Here is a 22,423-nt window from a genome sequence, read left to right on the forward strand (position 1 = left end):
TGCTCTGTGTATTCTGAGCCCTTTCTATCAGAACCAGCATTAACTTCTTGAGCAGTTTGAGCTCCAGTAGCTCGTCTGTTTGATCGGACCACACGGGCCAGCCTTCGCTCCCTACGGGCATCAATGAGCCCATGACCCTGTCAAATCCTTACGCTTGCCCATTTTTCTTTACATTTCTTTACATGATCTTTACATTTTTCCCTTCCTTTACTGAATTGATTGCAACCAGCCTGGAATAAAAAGATTATTCTTTAGTTATCATGTCTCAATAATATCCATTAACTTAGATAGCTGTGAAGGACACCTCAGTGCAATTTGAGATATCCTTATAATACACTGAAATGGTGTGATTGTTTAATAGCGCCCCCTACCCATGTAAACTAAAGGCTAAGGTTTTTTTTTGAACAGCAAAATAAATGTCACTACTACCTGACAGATATCAGAGAAATGTAAGGTAAGACATCGCATCTGTCTATGTGCAGATGTCCCAATCTTTATGTCCAATCATAAACACTCTCTGTTGTTGTCTGGTGCGTCAGTAGCAAGGCAGGGTTTGGGAGAGAGAGCGTGTGGAAATTCACAAACGCAGGGCAGCTGAACTTGAAGCACTTAACTGTGGCATACCCTCTAGGGTTAAATCATTCAGAATGAATACATACAATACTAATTCTCTGCATTTATCCTCTTCTCTTGCTTGCTTTCTAATCTAGTTGTCTAATAAGCGTGCCATTATATATTATGAATATTGCTGGTTTATTGATTTTTTATTGCTGTTTTATCCATTTATTGACGAATTGCTTTTGTTCCTCTTTTGAAAGTCGCTTTAGATACTCTAAAAAATGTTGGGTTGTTTCAACCCAGATTTGGGTTTCATAACTCATTTGTTTACATTATATAAAGCCTTAAAGTTCTGCATAATTAAGGGCATGGCCTCTTTGAGTGACAGGTGGATTGCCGTTTGTCTGCTGTCTGTTAGTCATCTCGTTACTTCAGCTCCGCCCACGTTCCGCCTCTTTGCCCATTTTCTGTTATCCGGGAGTGACGTGCTGACAAGATGGCAATGGCCGACTTTGAGGCTTCAAAACCCTCTTCAGAAACCAACGGTTTACGTTACGGACACTACGGCCTGCATCTCCTGCCCTCACTTTTTACCAGGCCGTCCAATCACAGTGGAGAAGGGGCGGGACAAATACTACACCGACCATCATCCAACTTGTACACCAACTGCTTTTTACTGCATTTTTATATTCAGTGATATTCTTCAAAATGATATACTAGTGACACATTACTGTCATGGATATTCTGTATCATAGCAACCAAAGTCTCTCAGCTGGAAAAGCGCTTTCAAGCGCCACCAGCTGGCCTTTTTCAGAAGAGCACCAGGTGTTTTTTAGCTGGCTAAAAATGCTTTGGTGGACACACGATAATTTTATATTTATTGCTAGTCATATGGCCAATTAGCCTCTTTAGCATTTATGCAAAATACTTGAGCCAAACCTGAGAAAGAAGTCCAGAAGATTCCACAGCGTTCCTGGACACGCCATTTGCAGTTGTAGCTCATGGGCGGGGATTATGCTAATTATGAATGAGTGTCCTATTTACATGTTCATTTATACACACACGTTAAACCGCCAAATCCGTTGTATACGAAACGTTTGTGAATCTGAAGGAGAGTTTTCGCAAAGGTCAATTTTACGCGCAAATTACTCAGAATTTGCTCATATATTTACGAAACTTTCATGAATGAGGACCAATGACTAAACATATTCGGGTTTCGGTGTAAGCACTGAAAACATTGAGGTAGTTTCGTGCGCGCGTGAACGTCATGGCAACGTACAACACAAAGTATCTCACGCGGGAAACACTTAACGTTAACGCGTAATTAGCGTTAGTCAAGCAAGCTAGTTTGCACAGGCCACAAAGTGTTGCCGAAATAACACATTAGCGGACCTAGAGGGAATAATATGGAATTTTTTCCAGAAAATTCTTGCACAAAATAAATTCAAGCACTTTCAAGTATGTTTATTTTTAACTTTCCAGGGCCATGGATTTTTTTTTTTCAGATTCATAAACTTTCAAGGATTTCAAGGAGACCCACCTGAATCACACCTGAACAAGTTAATTCAGGATTACTAGAACGTTATAGGCAGGTGAGTGTGATCAGGGTTGGAGGGGAACTCTTCAGGACACTCTCCATCCAAGGAATAATTCATTCATGAAATATGAAAATCCTCTTGTTCCCTCTCTCCTGCCTCATTCCAAGCACGTATGACAGGCTTTCTTCTGTTTCGCTGAATGTTTAGTGCTTAATGCTGACCACGTCTGTTTGTGCTGGTTTTTCAGATGAGCTGTTCCTTCAGAATTCATATTTGAAGTGTTTAAGTTTGCTGCTCAGACCACACCCATTTATTGAAATGCTTTGTTTTCGCCTCACAATGAGTTATTAGAGTTGAAATAATGTCATCATGACAAATGAACACACTGCATCTTAAACGCGTTCAGATAATGAATGATCCCGATCTCGGATCAGTCATGCACAGCTTGACTTTCCGTCCTGAGGACATCCGTCTCTCCTCGTCTTCCTCTGCGGTGAAGGACGCGTGTTGAATCCCTAATCGTTGTTTTACTCCCAGCGGCTCTGAACAGACAATCACGCTCACGGCTCTAATGAATAGAGCCCCGATCATAATCATATCAATCAGCCTTTAATATCAGCCACATCCCCCACCACACAGCAGAGCCAATGAGAGCGAGATCCGATCGATACACACCACGGTGGGCTGCGTCGTCAGGGACCCCGGGGCCATGCGCAGATATTACACACAAGGCCTTATTCTGGCGCAGTCTACAGACTCTAAATATTTAATGTGACTGTCATGAAATTAAAAGACTGAGAGAGAGAGACCCAGGTGCCTTTATCTGGTCTAAATTGGTGCTTTAAAGGGATAGTTCACCCAAAAATTAAAATTAGCCCATGATTTACTTCCCCTCAAGTCATCCTAGGTGTGTCTGACGAACACAATCAGAGTTATATTAATACATATCCTGACTAATCCAAGCTTTTTAATGACAGTGAATGGGGACGAGATTTTGAAGCACAAAAAGTGCATCCATTTATCATAAAAGTGCATCTGTCCATCATAAAAGTGCATCTATCCATCATAAAAGAGCTTCTGTCCATCATAAAAGTGCATCTATCCATCATAAAAGTGCATCTATCTGTCATAAAAGTGCATCTATCCATCATAAAAGTGCATCTATCTGTCATAAAAGTGCATCTGTCCATCATAAAAGTGCATCTGTCCATCATAAAAGTGCATCTATCCATCATAAAAGTACATCTGTCCATCATAAAAGTGCATCTATCTGTCATAAAAGTGCATCTGTCCATCATAAAAGTGCATCTATCCATCATAAAAGTGCATCTATCCATCATAAAAGTGCATCCATCCATTATAAAAGTGCATCCGTCCATCATAAAAGTGCACCCATCCATCATAAAAGTGCATCTATCCATCATAAAAGAGCATCTGTCCATCATAAAAGTGCATCTGTCCATCATAAAGGTGCATCTATCCATCATAAAAGTGCATCTATCCATCATAAAAGTGCATCGATCCATCATAAATGTGCATCTGTCCATCATAAAGGTGCATCTGTCCATCATAAAAGTGCATCTATCCATCATAAAAGTGCATCTATCCATCATAAAAGTGCATCTATCCGTCATAAAAGAGCATCTATCCATCATTAAAGTGCATCTGTCCATCATAAAAGTGCATCTATCCATCATAAAAGTGCATCTATCCATCATAAAAGTGCATCTATCCATCATAAAAGAGCATCTGTCCATCATAAAAGTGCATCTATCCATCATAAAAGTGCATCTATCCGTCATAAAAAAGTGCATCTGTCCGTCATAAAAGTGCATCTATCCATCATAAAAGAGCATCTGTCCATCATAAAAGTGCATCTATCCATCATAAAAGTGCATCTATCCGTCATAAAAGTGCATCTATCCGTCATAAAAGTGCATCTATCCATCATAAAAGTGCATCTATCCGTCATAAAAGTGCATCTATCCATCATAAAAGTGCATCTATCCATCATAAAAGAGCATCTATCCATCATAAAAGTGCATCTATCCGTCATAAAAGTGCATCTATCCATCATAAAAGTGCATCTATCCGTCATAAAAGTGCATCTATCCATCATAAAAGTGCATCTGTCCATCATAAAAGAGCATCTGTCCATCATAAAAGTGCATCTATCTGTCATAAAAGTGCATCTATCCATCATAAAAGTGCATCTATCTGTCATAAAAGTGCATCTGTCCATCATAAAAGTGCATCTGTCCATCATAAAAGTGCATCTATCCATCATAAAAGTACATCTGTCCATCATAAAAGTGCATCTATCTGTCATAAAAGTGCATCTGTCCATCATAAAAGTGCATCTATCCATCATAAAAGTGCATCTATCCATCATAAAAGTGCATCCATCCATTATAAAAGTGCATCCGTCCATCATAAAAGTGCACCCATCCATCATAAAAGTGCATCTATCCATCATAAAAGAGCATCTGTCCATCATAAAAGTGCATCTGTCCATCATAAAGGTGCATCTATCCATCATAAAAGTGCATCTATCCATCATAAAAGTGCATCGATCCATCATAAATGTGCATCTGTCCATCATAAAGGTGCATCTGTCCATCATAAAAGTGCATCTATCCGTCATAAAAGTGCATCTATCCGTCATAAAAGTGCATCTGTCCATCATAAAAGAGCATCTGTCCATCATAAAAGTGCATCTATCCATCATAAAAGAGCATCTGTCCATCATAAAAGTGCATCTATCCATCATAAAAGTGCATCTATCCGTCATAAAAGTGCATCTATCCGTCATAAAAGTGCATCTGTCCATCATAAAAGTGCATCTATCCGTCATAAAAGTGCATCTATCCGTCATAAAAGTGCATCTATCCGTCATAAAAGTGCATCTATCCGTCATAAAAGTGCATCTATCCGTCATAAAAGTGCATCTGTCCATCATAAAAGTGCATCTATCCGTCATAAAAGTGCATCTATCCGTCATAAAAGTGCATCTATCCGTCATAAAAGAGCATCTGTCCATCATAAAAGTGCATCTATCCGTCATAAAAGTGCATCTGTCCATCATAAAAGAGCATCTGTCCATCATAAAAGTGCATCTATCCATCATAAAAGAGCATCTGTCCATCATAAAAGTGCATCTATCCGTCATAAAAGTGCATCTATCCGTCATAAAAGTGCATCTGTCCATCATAAAAGAGCATCTGTCCATCATAAAAGTGCATCTATCCATCATAAAAGAGCATCTGTCCATCATAAAAGTGCATCTATCCATCATAAAAGTGCATCTATCCGTCATAAAAGTGCATCTATCCGTCATAAAAGTGCATCTGTCCATCATAAAAGTGCATCTATCCGTCATAAAAGTGCATCTATCCGTCATAAAAGTGCATCTATCCGTCATAAAAGTGCATCTATCCGTCATAAAAGTGCATCTGTCCATCATAAAAGTGCATCTATCCGTCATAAAAGTGCATCTATCCATCATAAAAGTGCATCTATCCGTCATAAAAGTGCATCTATCCGTCATAAAAGTGCATCTATCCGTCATAAAAGTGCATCTATCTATCCGTCATAAAAGTGCATCTATCCGTCATAAAAGTGCATCTGTCCATCATAAAAGTGCATCTATCCGTCATAAAAGTGCATCTATCCATCATAAAAGTGCATCTATCCGTCATAAAAGTGCATCTATCCATCATAAAAGTGCATCTATCCATCATAAAAGTGCATCTATCCGTCATAAAAGTGCATCTATCCGTCATAAAAGTGCATCTATCCATCATAAAAGTGCATCTATCCGTCATAAAAGTGCATCTATCCGTCATAAAAGAGCATCTATCCATCATAAAAGTGCATCTATCCGTCATAAAAGTGCATCTATCCATCATAAAAGTGCATCTATCCGTCATAAAAGTGCATCTATCCATCATAAAAGTGCATCTATCCATCATAAAAGTGCATCTGTCCATCATAAAAGAGCATCTGTCCATCATAAAAGTGCATCTATCCATCATAAAAGAGCATCTGTCCATCATAAAAGTGCATCTATCCATCATAAAAGTGCATCTATCCGTCATAAAAGTGCATCTATCCGTCATAAAAGTGCATCTGTCCATCATAAAAGTGCATCTATCCGTCATAAAAGTGCATCTATCCGTCATAAAAGTGCATCTATCCGTCATAAAAGTGCATCTATCCATCATAAAAGTGCATCTATCCGTCATAAAAGTGCATCTATCCGTCATAAAAGTGCATCTATCCATCATAAAAGTGCATCTGTCCATCATAAAAGAGCATCCGTCCATCATAAAAGTGCATCTATCATCATAAAAGTGCATCTATCCGTCATAAAAGTGCATCTATCCGTCATAAAAGTGCATCTATCCATCATAAAAGTGCATCTATCCGTCATAAAAGTGCATCTATCCGTCATAAAAGAGCATCTATCCATCATAAAAGTGCATCTATCCGTCATAAAAGTGCATCTATCCATCATAAAAGTGCATCTATCCGTCATAAAAGTGCATCTATCCGTCATAAAAGTGCATCTATCCATCATAAAAGTGCATCTGTCCGTCATAAAAGTGCATCTATCCGTCATAAAAGAGCATCTATCCATCATAAAAGTGCATCTATCCGTCATAAAAGTGCATCTGTCCATCATAAAAGTGCATCTATCCGTCATAAAAGTGCATCTATCCGTCATAAAAGTGCATCTATCCGTCATAAAAGTGCATCTATCCATCATAAAAGTGCATCTATCCGTCATAAAAGTGCATCTATCCGTCATAAAAGAGCATCTATCCATCATAAAAGTGCATCTATCCGTCATAAAAGTGCATCTATCCATCATAAAAGAGCATCCGTCCATCATAAAAGAGCATCCGTCCATCATAAAAGTGCATCCATGGAGATAAGTGATGATGAAGATTACCATTCTGACCTCTAGTGGAGTCATTACAACTGTACAACACCAAAGATTCACATCAATATGACATGATCAAGTTTAACAATACTTATGTTAATCCATCAACTATGTGCAGGACCAGTTCCAGCATCTCTGGGAATCATCTCTGGGCTGAAGCTTCTTCCCGCAGGACGCTTTGTGTCGGTCAAATGTGGAGAATGTGGAGAGTGTATATGAGGAAAAAGCTTGGCTATCCCAAATCTCGCCTACTCTTCTGCTACACACTCAAAAGTATATGCGTTTTCTTCACAAGAGGAGTGTGTGCATTTAGGTCATGGTCCAAGCAGGCGAATGGGGACGCCACCCAGGTGTGTGATCACTCAACAGACGTCACTGGCAGGTGAGTGTGTGTGGTGGTGCTCATGAGCCTAGGATTACATGCAATACATCGCAATAAAAATCCATTTTCCATGTGTTTTCTCCTCCCGAACCCTGATGGTTATCAGCTCCTGTCATGGCCAGATCCACCCTCACACCGCGACCCATCACAGAGCTAGAATCTTTATATTTAATGATGCTGTACATCATAATTAGCATTTGTGCTGTATATGATGTATATGGGTCAGCTAAGGAGGAAGCTTCTGGAAAGACCTGAAGGTTTAGAGTGTCTGCCGTCTTCAAGCGCTCACTGGGCCATACACACATATAGAGCAAAAACAGCACTAAATAAATCAACTAAAAGTCTGTGTGTGTGTGTGTGTGTGTGTGTGTGTGTGTGTGTGTGTGTGTGTGTGTGTGTGTGTGTGTGTGTGTGTGTGTGTGTGTGTGTGTGATGCTGTACTGTACAGTTATGCCTGAACAACAGATCCATCTAGTGGTCATGTATGAGACACTCAACAAAATATTGTTGAGATATTATTATTATTAAAAAATGTTCATAATGTAACAATTTTCTCAAAACGTAATAAAATCTTGAGCTCATAGTGTAATCATTTTTACATTATGAGACAATTATTACATTTGAAACTCACCAAAAACATGTCAAACTAGTAGTAGTTTACATGTGCAAAAGTTCTGGTTTTATTTATGGATCTGGGTTTAGATTTTTTAAATGTACTGTAAAGGAATACCAATGCTTTATGATTAATAAACATATAATAATAATAGCGTGAATATTTAAATGTTGCATTTCGCAGGTATTTCATCATGACTGTCTTTAGATTTTTAAAAATGTACTGTGAGGGAATACTAATATTTTTCATGTTTTAAAAGCTTTTACAATTATGACAATTTGACATGTTTTTGGTGAGTTTATAATGTAATAATTGTCTCATAATGTAAAAATGATTACATGATGAGCTCAAGTTTTATAACATTTTGAGAAAACTCTTACATTATGAACAATTTATTATAATAATAATGTAATATTATTACATTATGAGTTGCTCCACATACTCCTTTACCATGGTATTTACATAGTACTCCGGGGTACCTCAAATACTCCCAGGGAAATGTCCAAAAACACATTATCAACGGCATCTGACACTCCACAGATACACAAGAGCACTCAGGGTTCAGAAAGCAGACATGTTTAAATACAATGAAAAACATCCGAGCATGTAACATTACTCTCCACAAACGTCAGACCAAAGCAGATCTGAACCAAACACACACACACACACACACACACCTCAGACTCTCGCCCCACTGAATCCCAGCCCTGGGATGTGCCGCCCTGCAGAGATCCTGAGATCCCTGAGCTGGTTCAGTGTTCAGCGCTCAGAAACATGATTTGGTGATATACACAATCAGCCTTTAGGAGAGAAGAGAGGGCGGGGCTTACGGGGGTGCTGCCGTCTGATAGGGTGGCCATGCTGATGGACGTGCTCATCTTGTCTGAGGACAGAGAGGGAGGGGAGGGGCTTCTCTTCTCCAGGATATCCTGTGTCTGCAGGAAGTCCTGCCAGTCATGCTGGATTCTGAGCCAGAGGGAGTTATTTACATGAGGTATGGATAATAAAACACCCATAAATCACAGATCACAGTATAATGCAGAAAACCATTATATAACTGATTAAAAAGCTATTACTGTTGACAAAGGAAATAGCGATAGCAAAAATCACCAATCACACTGCAGTATCCATCATTACCTGTTACAATATGTGACCCTGGCCTGGACTCATAAATTAATTGAGATTTATACATCATGGAAGCTGAATAAAGAATATTTCCATTGATGTGTGGTTTGTTAGGACAATATTTGTTCGAGATGCAACTAAAATCTGGAATCTGAGGGTGTAAAAAATCTAAATATTGATCTCCTTTAAAGTTGTCCAAATGAAGTCCTTAGCAATGCATATTACTACTAATAATACATTTATGATATATTTACGGTAGGAAATGTACAAAATATCTTCATGGAACATGATCTTAGTATCCTAATGATTTTTGGCATAAAAGAAAAATGGATAATTTTGACCCACACAATGTATCGTTGGCTATTGCCACAGATAAACCCGTGAGACACAGGACTGGTTTAGTGCTCCAGGGTCACTGATGTAAATAGTGATAATCAAAGGATGTTATGCTGATATTGACTCACATCAGGACTGTGGTCTCCAGTGGATGAGTGTTCACTGTGATGTTATTCTCCACGTCTGTCGCCATCTGGTGGCTGAAGCACACACACACACACACACACACACACACACACACACACACACACACACACACACACACACACACACACACACACACACACACACACACACACACACACACACACACACACACACACACACACACACACACACACACACACACACACACACACACACACACACACACACAAAGGATTAAGAATCAATGGTTCATACACTTTTGAACGGGTCATTTTAATAAATTCTGCTATTTTTTTTTGTCTTGTGGACTGTATGTAAACATCTTATTCAGGACAGCACTAAATAAAAAAATATGTATTTTGTATGATCTCTTATTTAAAATTATTCCCATTTCCCCAGATTCTGCAAAGGGTTTACAAACCTTTAAACACAGCTGTGTAATATATAATTAATAAACAGCCATAGATAATATAAAAAAACATGATTTATACATTTTTCTCCTTCTTGTTTCATGGTCTTTGTCATCCTAATGGCTGGTTCTGTCTTTTGCATTATGCTGAGCAGTGGCGGCTGGTCAATAGAGGGCGCTGGGGCGCCGCCCCATCAAATTCCAGAAATATACATGTATACAAAAATGATATAAAAGTGAAATAAAAATAAAATAGTTTACTCATACGATGTGCTGGCTGTTAGTAAGAGCCTCAGCATTTAATAAAAACTGGCTTTGATGGGTTAACTATTTTATATGTTCTTCAATATGTTTCATGCGTGAGGGACGCCGGACAAATGGACGTCTATCTGAGTCTAACAATATACGGGCAGCATGTGACCTGAAGCTGGTCTCTAATTGGTTCTTAAAGATCCTCCTCCGGACGCAGGTCGTTGCGTCCCTGGCGAATCAGAATTGAATCCATGTTATTTTATCCAATCTGATTGGTTCTCGTCACCTGTCATTCAACTTTCCGTTCTTGGCCACTAAAGCGAAAGTGCGCGGGCGACACACTCACTCCGACTCCACCAAAACCTTGTTAGGATGATCACTTTCGTAGAGATGGCAGCAGTTAAACCAAATTCTTTCACAAGGCGTTCGCTGGAAGAAAAAAAAGGATCAAGGATCCCGAACCGGACCAACGCGATTTACAGATCCAGCAGCAGCCAGTGACAGAGGATGAAGCTACACTCTGAGCTTCACGCGCTTGTTGTGAGAAATGTAGGTGGCTGGCTGGATGTGTTGTTAGCAATGCCCTTTATTGCTTTCCCTGTCTTTTCTTTCAAAGTGTCGGTACTGAAGTTTTGTGGACACGACGGGGGTAAGAGACCTCAAATATCTGACTGAACAATGCAAACGTCATGACACTACTGAGATGACTGACTTTAATCAGAGAGTCATTGAGAAATGCTGAGGATTTATCCGCTGGGTTGTCTTTGAGCCTATCTACTTTTGCCTTTATTTGATAAATATCCAGCACATGAATCCCAGCCCGGGGAGTTTTGACAGTATCAACTCACTTTTGCAGTTGGTATCCTCCATTGCTCAGACCCTTTACACTCTGGAATGTCTTGAGCTCCTCCTAAAAGATAAAGACAAAAGAGAGCTGTCAGTCATGTGTGTTAGCGTAAATGACACGCTGTTTAAAAATGAAAAGGCGGCATTATCAGTCTGGAGCAGAGGACTATATAATGTACTATAATACATTTGTTGAAATGGTGGTTGCTGTGTGCATCATATATCATCAGGGGCTTCACTAGGCCCATTTTAGGAGGGTTTTAACTCCCCTAAATTTCCAACCGGCCACACTTAAAGTTTCCCAATAACTCCATAATATGTACAGTGATTCGTGATTGCCTCAGTCCCCTTTAAAACTCATATGAAAACCTAGCCTGACGTTCTAGTCAGAATATGAGTCTGATCTGCTCCGTTGGGCTGTGATTATGGGGCGTGTTTCAACCGAACCAGGAAAGACCTCAACCGGATAGACCTTCAACCAATCAGAGCAACGGAGCAAAGCATTGTTGTCAACAGGGGCACGTTCAAGCTCAAATCAATGCCCAGGGTTTTGCTACGGTTGAACAACAGGTTTCCTGGAAAAGATGTAAAATGGGTTTGAGATGCGTTTTCTCTTGTTTGGTGGGCATGTCAAATGTCAGCCCAATGAGCAGCAACATGTATATAAACCACACGGTATTAAAGAGACACAATGCGTCCAAGTAAAGTCCTTTACAAATGTGTCCGCTGCAGCTCGGAATACGCAACAATTGAAGATATTAGAAGACATGTTTGTCTTTTCATCCTGGAATGTGAGGCAAATGTTGGATCACAATAATTAGGAAACACAGTTTCCACAAATCCCTTCACTCTTTTATTCTGGACAGCAAGGGCAGTGACTGTAACATGGAGCGTGTTTTTCAGTATTTATACCGATCAGGCTCCGGTAATTCTTCAAAAAGAGCACAAAGAAAGGCCTTCTCAGCTGCCGTAGTTGCAACTCTTGCGTCATCAGAACAGGGTGTTCAACGCACCACCGTTTCCGTTTTATCGGGGCTGAGCACAGCACTGCACACACGCTGGAAGAAGTAGAAGAAGAAGAAGAGTGTAAACGATCTTTGCCGGTGTTGTAAAAATAATTTAAGGATACACGGAGTACTTACCAACACCATCATCATTTCTGAGAGAAATAGTAAAGGTGAACGCAAATACGAACAAGTTCTCCGTTTAGGATTAGAACAAATTCAACCCAAGCGCCTTTGATGATGTGATAATTACGTCACTGTTGATCATCTGTCCATCATCGTATAAAGCCCGCCCTGACAATTTTATTGGTCTGAACAGCTCCTGATGAGATCGCTTATTGGATGACAAGAGTTAAAGGGTCATGAAACCCCAAAAACACTTTTTTTGAGATGTAAACAGATATGTATAGGCTGCACATCATTGAAAACACTAAAGGTACTCACTAATGTTATTCATATGTGAAAAATAGTTATTTTTGCATTTTTCAGAGCGATTTCTGTCTTCTGGTTTGAAAAGCTGAGTCGGAGCAACATCACAAAACATGACGAACATGCTGACGTCGACCGTTTCGAGCGATTCTCCACATGTATTCATGACATAAAGCTCATCAATCCAATCACTGCGCTGTATTATGCATAAAATATAATTGAGTTATTATGCATGAGACAGTCACTTCTGTCAGGTTCGTCTTCCATCATTATTGTTGAGGCATGGTGGGGAAGTTTTGGAAGCAGCATGCGGAAAAGAGCTAGGAGGAAAGTGAGGTGTTGTTTTCAGCGTGTGGTGAAGGTGCTCCCTGGATTACTTTCTTTCGTGTGGGTAAAGAGCGATAATCTGCGTTGGAACAGCCGAGGCGGATGCTCGCGCTGATATGAAGTAAGGGCGCTGAGCGAGCTGTGACTGGGACGCCGTCTGTGGAAGCCATTGCTAAAGGTTCGGTAAAGTAAAATAAACTTGAGGAATCGCATGGCAAACCTGCAAGCGGTGACATTCATTTCTTCATTTATGTCAGGAGTGCAAAATAACCGATCTGTAGGTAATGAACAATATTTTGAATGAAATATCAACAAGAATCAAAAGCCACGTCTTCTCTGTTTTATTTGTGGTCACAGACATGCACTAATCCGCATGTGTTCGGGCTCTTTGTGCAACAGTGCGCATATTTGGACAAATATAGATTTATTATCACATGTTTGCAAAATATTTCGTCATACAGAATAAAATTTCTTTTCATTTCTCACTGAATGATGCTGATCTGAAGAGCTGAATGACATTCAGAGCGATCTCTGGTTGTGTTCTTCCTGATGCACGTCACTTATGATGATCTCAGAGCTCTTTCATTGGCTGTACTCATCCCTCATCTCATCTCTCTGTTGTAAACATTGCCAACGTGTGAACCAAGAACATGTCTCAGAACCGCTGTCACTGCTGCTGTCGGTATCACCTGTGTCTGTGCATTGCCGGTTTGCAAATTTGCCAATTTTAATGCGCCTAATGACACTCCCCTATTTATGCAAACCCTTCCCTCTTTCCACACAATACCCATCCCACCTTTTCGCAGATGACCACACCCCTGTTTGAAACCCTGCTGCAGCAGGGGGGTTCATGACCCTTTGAGAGGCGATGTGAGAGAGCCCATGCAGGAGAATTCGCTTTATTGAATTCTGATAAAAGAGATGAAAACTTGAGAAATAGTGCGTGAAACTGTGAAAAATAAATTATATTGATCAGAAGTTTTTTTAGCAGAAAAGAAGGAAAAATGTTATATTTGTGTGAAGTTAGTTCATTACCACGAGGTGCTAGCTTTGCTTACCCTAAGTCTCTAGTGTATCTGCTGCACGTGGTTGATTAGCGTGTGTGTTTTCATGCATAAGGAGACTAGACACACAGTTTTGAATTTTTAAACCGTTTATTTGAAATTGAAATATGACTGTAAATGTGATTAATGATTATTATTTTGGCTTTGTGTTTGCAAGGCCGGGGTTTTTTTCTTCGCTTTTCTTTCTGTATGTGTGAATGCTTCTTCTGCTGTCGATCCTGAGCTCCAGCGGTTGAGAATTGTCCTGGCCTGTTGCTCTGACTGGCGAGCCATCCTGACCGTGCTCGAGCCGAATCAAGTGTTATGTAAATATTCTTTCCAGATTTACACATATTCACTTTAAGGTGTTTAAAGGCCAACAAAAATCAGATAACAATAGCTTTAAAAGCATGTCAGTGGGCAGTGGCAAACATTAAGTCAAGCAGATGAGCATCAAAGATCGGTTTCAGCAACTTTCCTGAATTAATCAATGTTTGCTAATTAATAATTCAATTGCTCACTCATAAAGACAGTCATATGTCGCCACGTACTGGCTTAATGATGCAAGTTGCTCAAACACAAGCAAGTGAAGTGATACAAACGGTGAAATATTGAACACATTTGAGGACCAGACCAATATATATATATATATATATATATATATATATATATATATATATATATATATATATATATATATATATATATATATATATATATATATATATATATATATATATATATATATATATATATATATATATATATATATATATATATATACTAGGGATGCCACAATTCTCAATATAATATTGAACCGTTCGGTACGGCATTCACGGTTCAATACGCGCTTGTGAATTGGTTTTGCATTTAATTAATAATTTTTCTACAAATTCTATCATTTGCCTCCATCCCAATATATTGAACAACACGACATACATTCACATCACAGGTTAGTTGTAGAGTTATACTCACGGAACACTATAGATATTCACAATCACCAAAGTTCATTATTTGCAAGCGTTTTAAAGCCTTGCCAGTTAAACCTTTCATTCGCGTGCTCATGCACGGTTTTAACATGCGCTTTTCCGAGCATGCGCACTAAACGCCTGTCAAACACGTGATTACTGGACTGAGTAGTCATCTTACTGCGCTAATACTTTCAAATACACACAAGGTTAACATAAACACAGTCGGTTATGTCTAAAGTGAAAGTAAAGTCGGTGTGTGTGTATATTAGATGCGTGCAGGTCTTTAATTGACAGCAGCGCAGCCTATAGTGAACACGCTGTCCTTACAGTTTTTCTCCCTTGGTTTGGCTCATTTCTTGAAACAGAAATTACATTCTCAAAATTGTAAGATCATTTGGCAAAACAGTCTTACAGTTCAGCACAACACTAGAGCTCACTTGCAAAAGCTAATATCTCTCCCAAAACTGTTCACTCATGCTTCAGAACTAAATTCCTTTCCCATATAAATGGTCAGTGCCACCAAAATGGCAAAGATCCTTCTCAATTGATTTGGCTCATTTCTTGAAACAGACCGGACGTTCTCAACACTCTTGGTGCTTTTGCCAAAATAACGTAGATGGTTCGGCACAACACCATGGTTCACCTGCAAAAGCTCATACCTCTCCCAAAACAGTTCACTCATGTGTCAAAACTAAATTTCCTTCTCATTTAAACAGTCAGTGCCCCCAAAATGTTTCGTCCCTTTGGCATTGTGTAAGCACTGCAAGTCAAAATGTTTAGATGTTTTGTCACTATGGCAGAGGACCATTGAAATATCCTTCATGTCCACCTTTCAGTCTTAGCCCAGTCCTTCATTTTTGTCTAGCTAACAGAATACAATTGTGTATAAAACTGAAAAAAAGAAATAGGATTTTAGGGTAGGAGTAGCCTCCAAGGTTTGACATCACACATTGCACTCATACCGCCAAGGAAATTGTAACCATTATCATTCACACACAAAGTAACTTCCATACATCAGTAAAAAGAAAATGTATACAGCATAATATACTGTAATATAACACACAAACAAAAAAACAATGAAAATTACCGTCCTCACCCTCCTGGCCATCCACACGCTGCTGTTCTCAATCTTACTGTAAACACTTGTAAAATTTCTACTTTTCTAATGATATAATCTGGGTTCGATTTTTTTTTCAGAGATATTGTTAGAGTAAAGTATGTGAATATATTGACCAAACAGTACACACAAGACCAGTACTGCATATTGATGAAAATATTTATTTCTCTCCACATTTGTAAAATCATTCGATTCATTCGTGCATTTTCAAAGGTTTGTTTTTTATATCTGCTGAGGTTGGGCTGAAGTCTCTGTCCAGCCTCTCTCAATGTCAACCCATGGGTTCTCAGTAGAATCGCATCTGATAAATTTGGTCCCCGTCTTCTTTGGCCACATCCTACTCCAGGTCTACCTCTTCCTACCCTCCTTACCCTCTCTTCCCCTCTTTACCCCTTCCCCTCTCTTCCCCTCTCTTCCCCTCTCTTCCAAGTGGTTTGGAGATTTGTCCATGTTGTTTTGAGAACGTAATTTCTGTTTCAAGAAATGAGCCAAAGCAATGGAGAAAAACTGTAAAGGGACAGTTCACTCTAAAATAATGTCATTATTTACTCACTCTAATATTGTTCCAAACCTGTATTTATTTTTCGATGACAGAATTTTAATTTTTGAGTGAACTATCCCTTTAATGTTAATACAACAACAAAAGACAAAGAGAAAATCACTCACTGCTCTTGACTGAAAAACTAATACAGTAGCTTTAATAAGAATCAGTGTAGATTAAAAATAAATTTTTTATAGTGAAGTCTATGTAGTGTTTTATTTTTACATTCATTCATTCAATTTCATACTTTAATGCTGCTGTACAGCTCTGAGCTGCCAGTGTAAATCTTAATATATATTTATTTTATATTATACAATACACTAGGAATGTGTACAAGTAAAGTAAAGTTTTAAGTTTAAGTAAGGTTTTTCAATTCTTTTAAGTAAAATAAAGAAAGAGTATTGCAATAAAATATTGTCTTTTTTCTCCTTAACCTCTTGCTGTTCCTGAATAGAATAGTAAAAAACTGATGTGACAAGCCATCAGAACCGATCCGAAAACCGTGGTTAAAAACTGAGGTATGTATTAAACCGTGGACTAACTGTATTGTTGCATCTCTAATAAATATATATACATATACATATATATATATATATATATATATATATATATATATATATATATATATATATACATATATATATATATATATATAATATTACAGATCTAGACAAATTGGGTTGCTTAACGTTAAAAGAATGCCATGTACGATCATTTAGATTTATTTTTAGATTTATAGTTTTGATGACTGCAATATTTATAAAATGTTAGAATAGTAAAAATGAAAAATGTCCACCTGAACGTGTGCGTTGTATGTAGCCCACAGTAAGGAACACAAAAGCCCCGGCATGGAGTGGATCCAGTAGAAAGATTAAGAGCCCATCAAAGCCAGCAAGAAGCTTCCTCATCCTGACTCGAGTGAGGGTTTATTAGTGTTCATTTACTCCTGTTAAAGTTACAGAGTCATGCGCTCTTTAGATGCAGTGATCGCATTTTTAAAAGAGAAATGAAGAGCAGCTTAAAAATGCACAGTCGCTTGAATTATTGTAAATAATGAATTCATGAAAGTCTATTTATTACTTCTTCTAACTATTTTTCCTATTATTGCTTTAGTTTTTAGTAGGGCTGTCAAAAGATTAATCGCGATTAACCACATCCAAAATAAAAGTTTGTGTTTACATAATATATGTGTGTGTACTCTGTATAATTATTATGTATATATAAATACAAACACATTCATGTATATATTTAAGAAATATTTGCATGTATATACTGTATATACATTTATATAATTTATATTATATATAAATATAAATATTTTATATATAAATATAATACATTTTTCTTAAATATGTACATGCTTGTGTGTGTTTTTATATATAAATAATAATTATACAGAGTACACACACATATATTATGTAAACACAAACTTTTATTTTGGATGAGATTAATCGCGATTAATCTTTTGACAGCCCTAGTTTTTAGTTGTTTCTTTGTTTTTGTTTTTTGGAGGGTTTTTCTTCTATTCCCGTCTGGATCAAGTGGATCTAGAGACTGATTTTTCTTTCTTTTTGAACTGAGAAAACAGAAGTTTGAACTGAACACTGAACTTGAACTGGGACACATTGCGCTGGGTGTGTGTGGGGTCCTGTGATATATTACTTCATATCTATGTCCCTGCACATGCGCAGTCCTTTCAGTTTTGGTTTAGAAAAGGTTTAATCCCCCTCTTCCAATCCGATCAAAACTTCATTCGGCTCGAGCTCAATCAGGTCGATTAAGTGTTTACAGTCCGAGTGAGCCGTCAATCTGATTACTAGTGTCCATGTGAACACGGCTCCTGAAGACTGGAGTAATGAGGATACATTCAGCTTTGATCACAGGAATACATCACACTGTACTATATGTTCACATAGACAACAGCTTTTACATTTTTTAATCATATACAATATTACTGTATGCAGCCTTGGTGAGCAGAAGAGACTCCTTTCCAACATATTAAAACTTTTGTATAAAAAAGACCAAATTAGTGTATTGTAGCAACACATGGTAGGTTTTGAAGGATTGAAAAAATGAAATAACCGATTGGACTTTATTTTGATGGTCCCCTGTTGACTGTAATTGCACCTCTGTGTCCGCCAGCTCTCATTAGAGGATTAGCAGACGGTCAGTGCTGTCTAAATCAGCACAGTTTGGCAACACTGATTAAGCCAATAAGATTCAGCGATCCAAACCCGTCTTCCTTCCAGCTTAATCAAGGGATAACATGTGAAGTCATGAAACACATTTCATGCTTATGAAAGTATGATGGCATTAGCTTAGCAGCATCACGCCAATGTCAGCTGCGCTCACACACTACACATGAATCTCTGGTGAGTGTGTGTGTGTTAAAAGAGTTGCTGCCTGTGAAGAATATTCCACAGAACTGAGCCAGAGACAGATTCACATGCCACGGTCAGTCTGACGAGTCGTGTAATGAGCCGGTGTGTTCATGGACATGATCAGATCCGCTGCTGCTGCCTTCACACACACACACACACACACACACACACACACACACACACACACACACACACACACACACACACACACACACACACACACACACACACACACACACACACACACACACACACACACACACACACACACACACACACACACACACACACACACACACACACACACACACACACACACACACACACACACACACACACACACACACACACACACACACACACACACACACACACACACACACACACACACACACACACACACACACACACACACACACACACACACACACACACACACACACACACACACACACACACACACACACACACACACACACACACACACACACACACACACACACACACACACACACAGCCAACAGACCCGGGAAATAAAACACAATGCTTTGCATAATTTAGTGTGCAAGAGGACAGCAAATCTATATTCATTTTGGGTTTTGCATCTCCAAGCAGACTGCATTGATTAGAGCGGAAACTACAGGAGCGATTTATGTGTTTGAGTGTGTGTGTGTGTGTGTGTGTGTGTGTAGAACACACTGTAAGTGTGACTTTGAAGGTTAGCGAGATGAAGGAGGATGTGTGTGTGTGTGTGTGTGTGTGTGTGGTTGTGTCGGGTATGCGGGTGTGTGTGTGTGTGGTTGTGTTGGGTTTTCGGGTGTGTGTGTGTGTGTGTGTGTGTGTGTGTGTGTGTGTGTGTTAGATATTAGTTTTACGTGTTAGAGTAATCAATAAAGTTTTGTTTATATTTAAAAATAAGAGTTCTTGTGTTATGTGCTTACGAATTTAATGTCTTAAACTGCCGATCTATGTTACCTGGCTGTTAAATAGTGTTTCACTATTGTTCAGATATTAATATCCGCTGCAGAGTTGATATTTATGGCCCGTTCAAATGAACGCTGGAAGAGTCATTTGCTCGGCTGTAAAATAGACTCTCTCAAAATTCCCTATGAATTCATTCATTCATTCATTTGAGCTAAATAGACCCATTTCCCTATAACAGAGTCCCCTTTAATTTCTTACATTTCGGTGGACGAATAAGTTGATAAGGTGTTTAACATTAATTCTCAATTATTTATATGTAATTCGGGTCTCTTTTATTGTAATTCAATTCCCCGTTGAGTTATTTGATCCGATTCAACCCTTACAACCGATGACAGGTGAAGTGAATAACACTGATTATCTCTTCAATCTACTAAAGATGGTCCATTTAAAATTAAAATATTGTTTCTGCACTTTCACTTTTGTTGCTTTAGATAAAAGTGTAAGCCTATGATGTATTTGCCCTCTTTTTTTTTTTTACTTGTTTTAATTTAGACTGGCCAGAGCCACATTCAGAAGTCTTGTTTTCCTACACAGCATTAAAGAGAAACCGTCTGTAACACTAACATTGAGATGAACAATAATGATGTGTTTGATGAAGAGCTGGTGCACATTATGGTGTGAGATTCACGATTAATGTCCATGAGGAAGGTGTTTGTTCACGTGTTTCCTGCGGCTCGCAGCACATAAACACGAGCAGCTGGGTTAACTCATTTAATAAACGCTTTAATAATCACAGCCAAGAGCAGTGCTAAACAAACATCAGTCAACACACACACACACACACGATGAAGGCCGCTCAATCATCTCTAACCAGCAGAGCAAACATTAACTAAAGAGACGCTTCACAATAATATCCCATTAGGGAATGTTAATTAATGCATTAACTGACATTAAGAAGTGATGTGCAATACATTTGTTACAGTATTTATTAACATTAGTTACAACTTTTTATTTGAATAGTGTATGTGAGGAATAATTGATGGGCCATTGGATTATTATTAATAATGCACACCCGAGGTGGTAATGTGAAGCGGAAACTTTACACCTCAGGTGTGCATTATTTCATTTATAGGGGAGAGCGGGGCACAATCTAACACTTTTTTACTTTCTAAGTTTGAATATTTATTTTTTCCCCACATTAATTTCACAGGTGTAGTATAATTATGGGGTTTTGTTTCATTAATACAGTGTATACTTTCTTGATTTACCCCGAAAGAATGGAAGTGAAATGTGACAACATGCCCCATAGGTGGGGTACATTATAATAGGACCAAATGACAACTTAAAGGATTAGTTCACTTCAAAATGAACATTCCCTGATGATTTACTCACCCTCATCTCATCCAAGATGTTCATGTCTTTCTTTCTTCAGTGGAAAAGAAATTAAGCTTTTTGAGGAAAACATTCCAGGATTGTTCTGCACATAATGGACTTCAATGGGAACCAACGGCTGAAGGTCCAAATCAATGCAGTTTCAGAGGAAGGGCTTCAGAGGCTCTGACCGAGGAATAGAGTCTGATCTAGACAAACCATCGCCACATTTTCTCCGAAATGCCACATCTGTAACGTACTGCTCTGAGTCAGAAGGTTGAGGATCCAAACGCAGCTTTATAGAGAGGGTAATCCACAATCGTAGTCAAAAACAAGTAAAAGGTCATACACAGGCAAGCAGTCCAAACAGGTTAACAAGGCAGGAGAGACAGGCAAAAGGGTAATCCGGGAGACAGGCAAGAAATCCAAAAACCGACAGACATGAAACCAGGGAAAACGCTCAGAAATGCAGTTAACAACAAACAAGACTTAGCAATGATTGACAGAATGAACAGGCTTATATAGGGTGAGCTAACTAGGTAATGGGGTGCAGGTGGATGTAATCAATGGGTGCTGAAGAGTCCGGGCAAAGGATTATGGGAGATGTAGTCCTTGATGGAGTGACAGTCTGGAGTGGAGTGCCCTCAGGTGGTTCTCATGGGCACTCACACAGGACGAATTGTGACAACATCACATATGTGGAAGTACCGACCCAGTGTCGAAAACCTCCATCTCATGTTATCCTCCAACTTTAAAATCGTCTGACGTCGTTGTTTTACCTTTGTATAAAGGCCGTTTGATTTAGTCTTTGTACGCTTGTTTTAACACTGGGTCGGTTCTTCCACCTACATCACATGTGACCTTTCCGACGTGATGACGTCACACGCAGTGAAGAAGAACAACACCGAAGTCACGCATTTGAGGTTTAAAAGTATATAAATGTTTATTTTTAGAAAATGGCCAATGGTTTGTCTAGATCAGACCCTATTCCTCGTCTGATATCGGTCAGAGCCTCTGCAGCCCTTGGAAAAATCCTGGAATGTTTTCCTCAAAAAACTAAATTTCTTTTCCACTGAAGAAAGAAAGACATGAACATCTTGGATGAGATGGGAGTGAGCAAATGATCAGGACATGTTCATTTTGAAATGAACTAATCCTTTAAAA

General features: G+C 38.8%; 1 protein-coding gene across 1 annotated transcript in view; it reads right to left on the reverse strand.

Annotated features, from left to right (window-relative positions):
- The window catches only part of LOC307130264 (IQ domain-containing protein J-like), a gene marked incomplete at its 3' end in the record, with an annotated part of 152,433 nt that overhangs the window by 44,288 nt on the left and 85,722 nt on the right, over positions 1-22,423 (reverse strand). Inside the window, exons 5-7 of the mRNA XM_079823237.1 lie at positions 11,154-11,215; positions 9,626-9,697; positions 8,867-9,002 (exon numbers count right to left, since the gene is read on the reverse strand). Of these exons, the coding sequence (XP_079679363.1) occupies positions 8,867-9,002; positions 9,626-9,697; positions 11,154-11,215 (270 nt within the window). The remainder of the gene's footprint in view (positions 1-8,866; positions 9,003-9,625; positions 9,698-11,153; positions 11,216-22,423) is intronic.

The sequence above is a fragment of the Gobio gobio genome (assembly GCF_949357685.1).
Source record: "Gobio gobio genome assembly, chromosome: 8".
NCBI lineage: Eukaryota > Metazoa > Chordata > Actinopteri > Cypriniformes > Gobionidae > Gobio > Gobio gobio.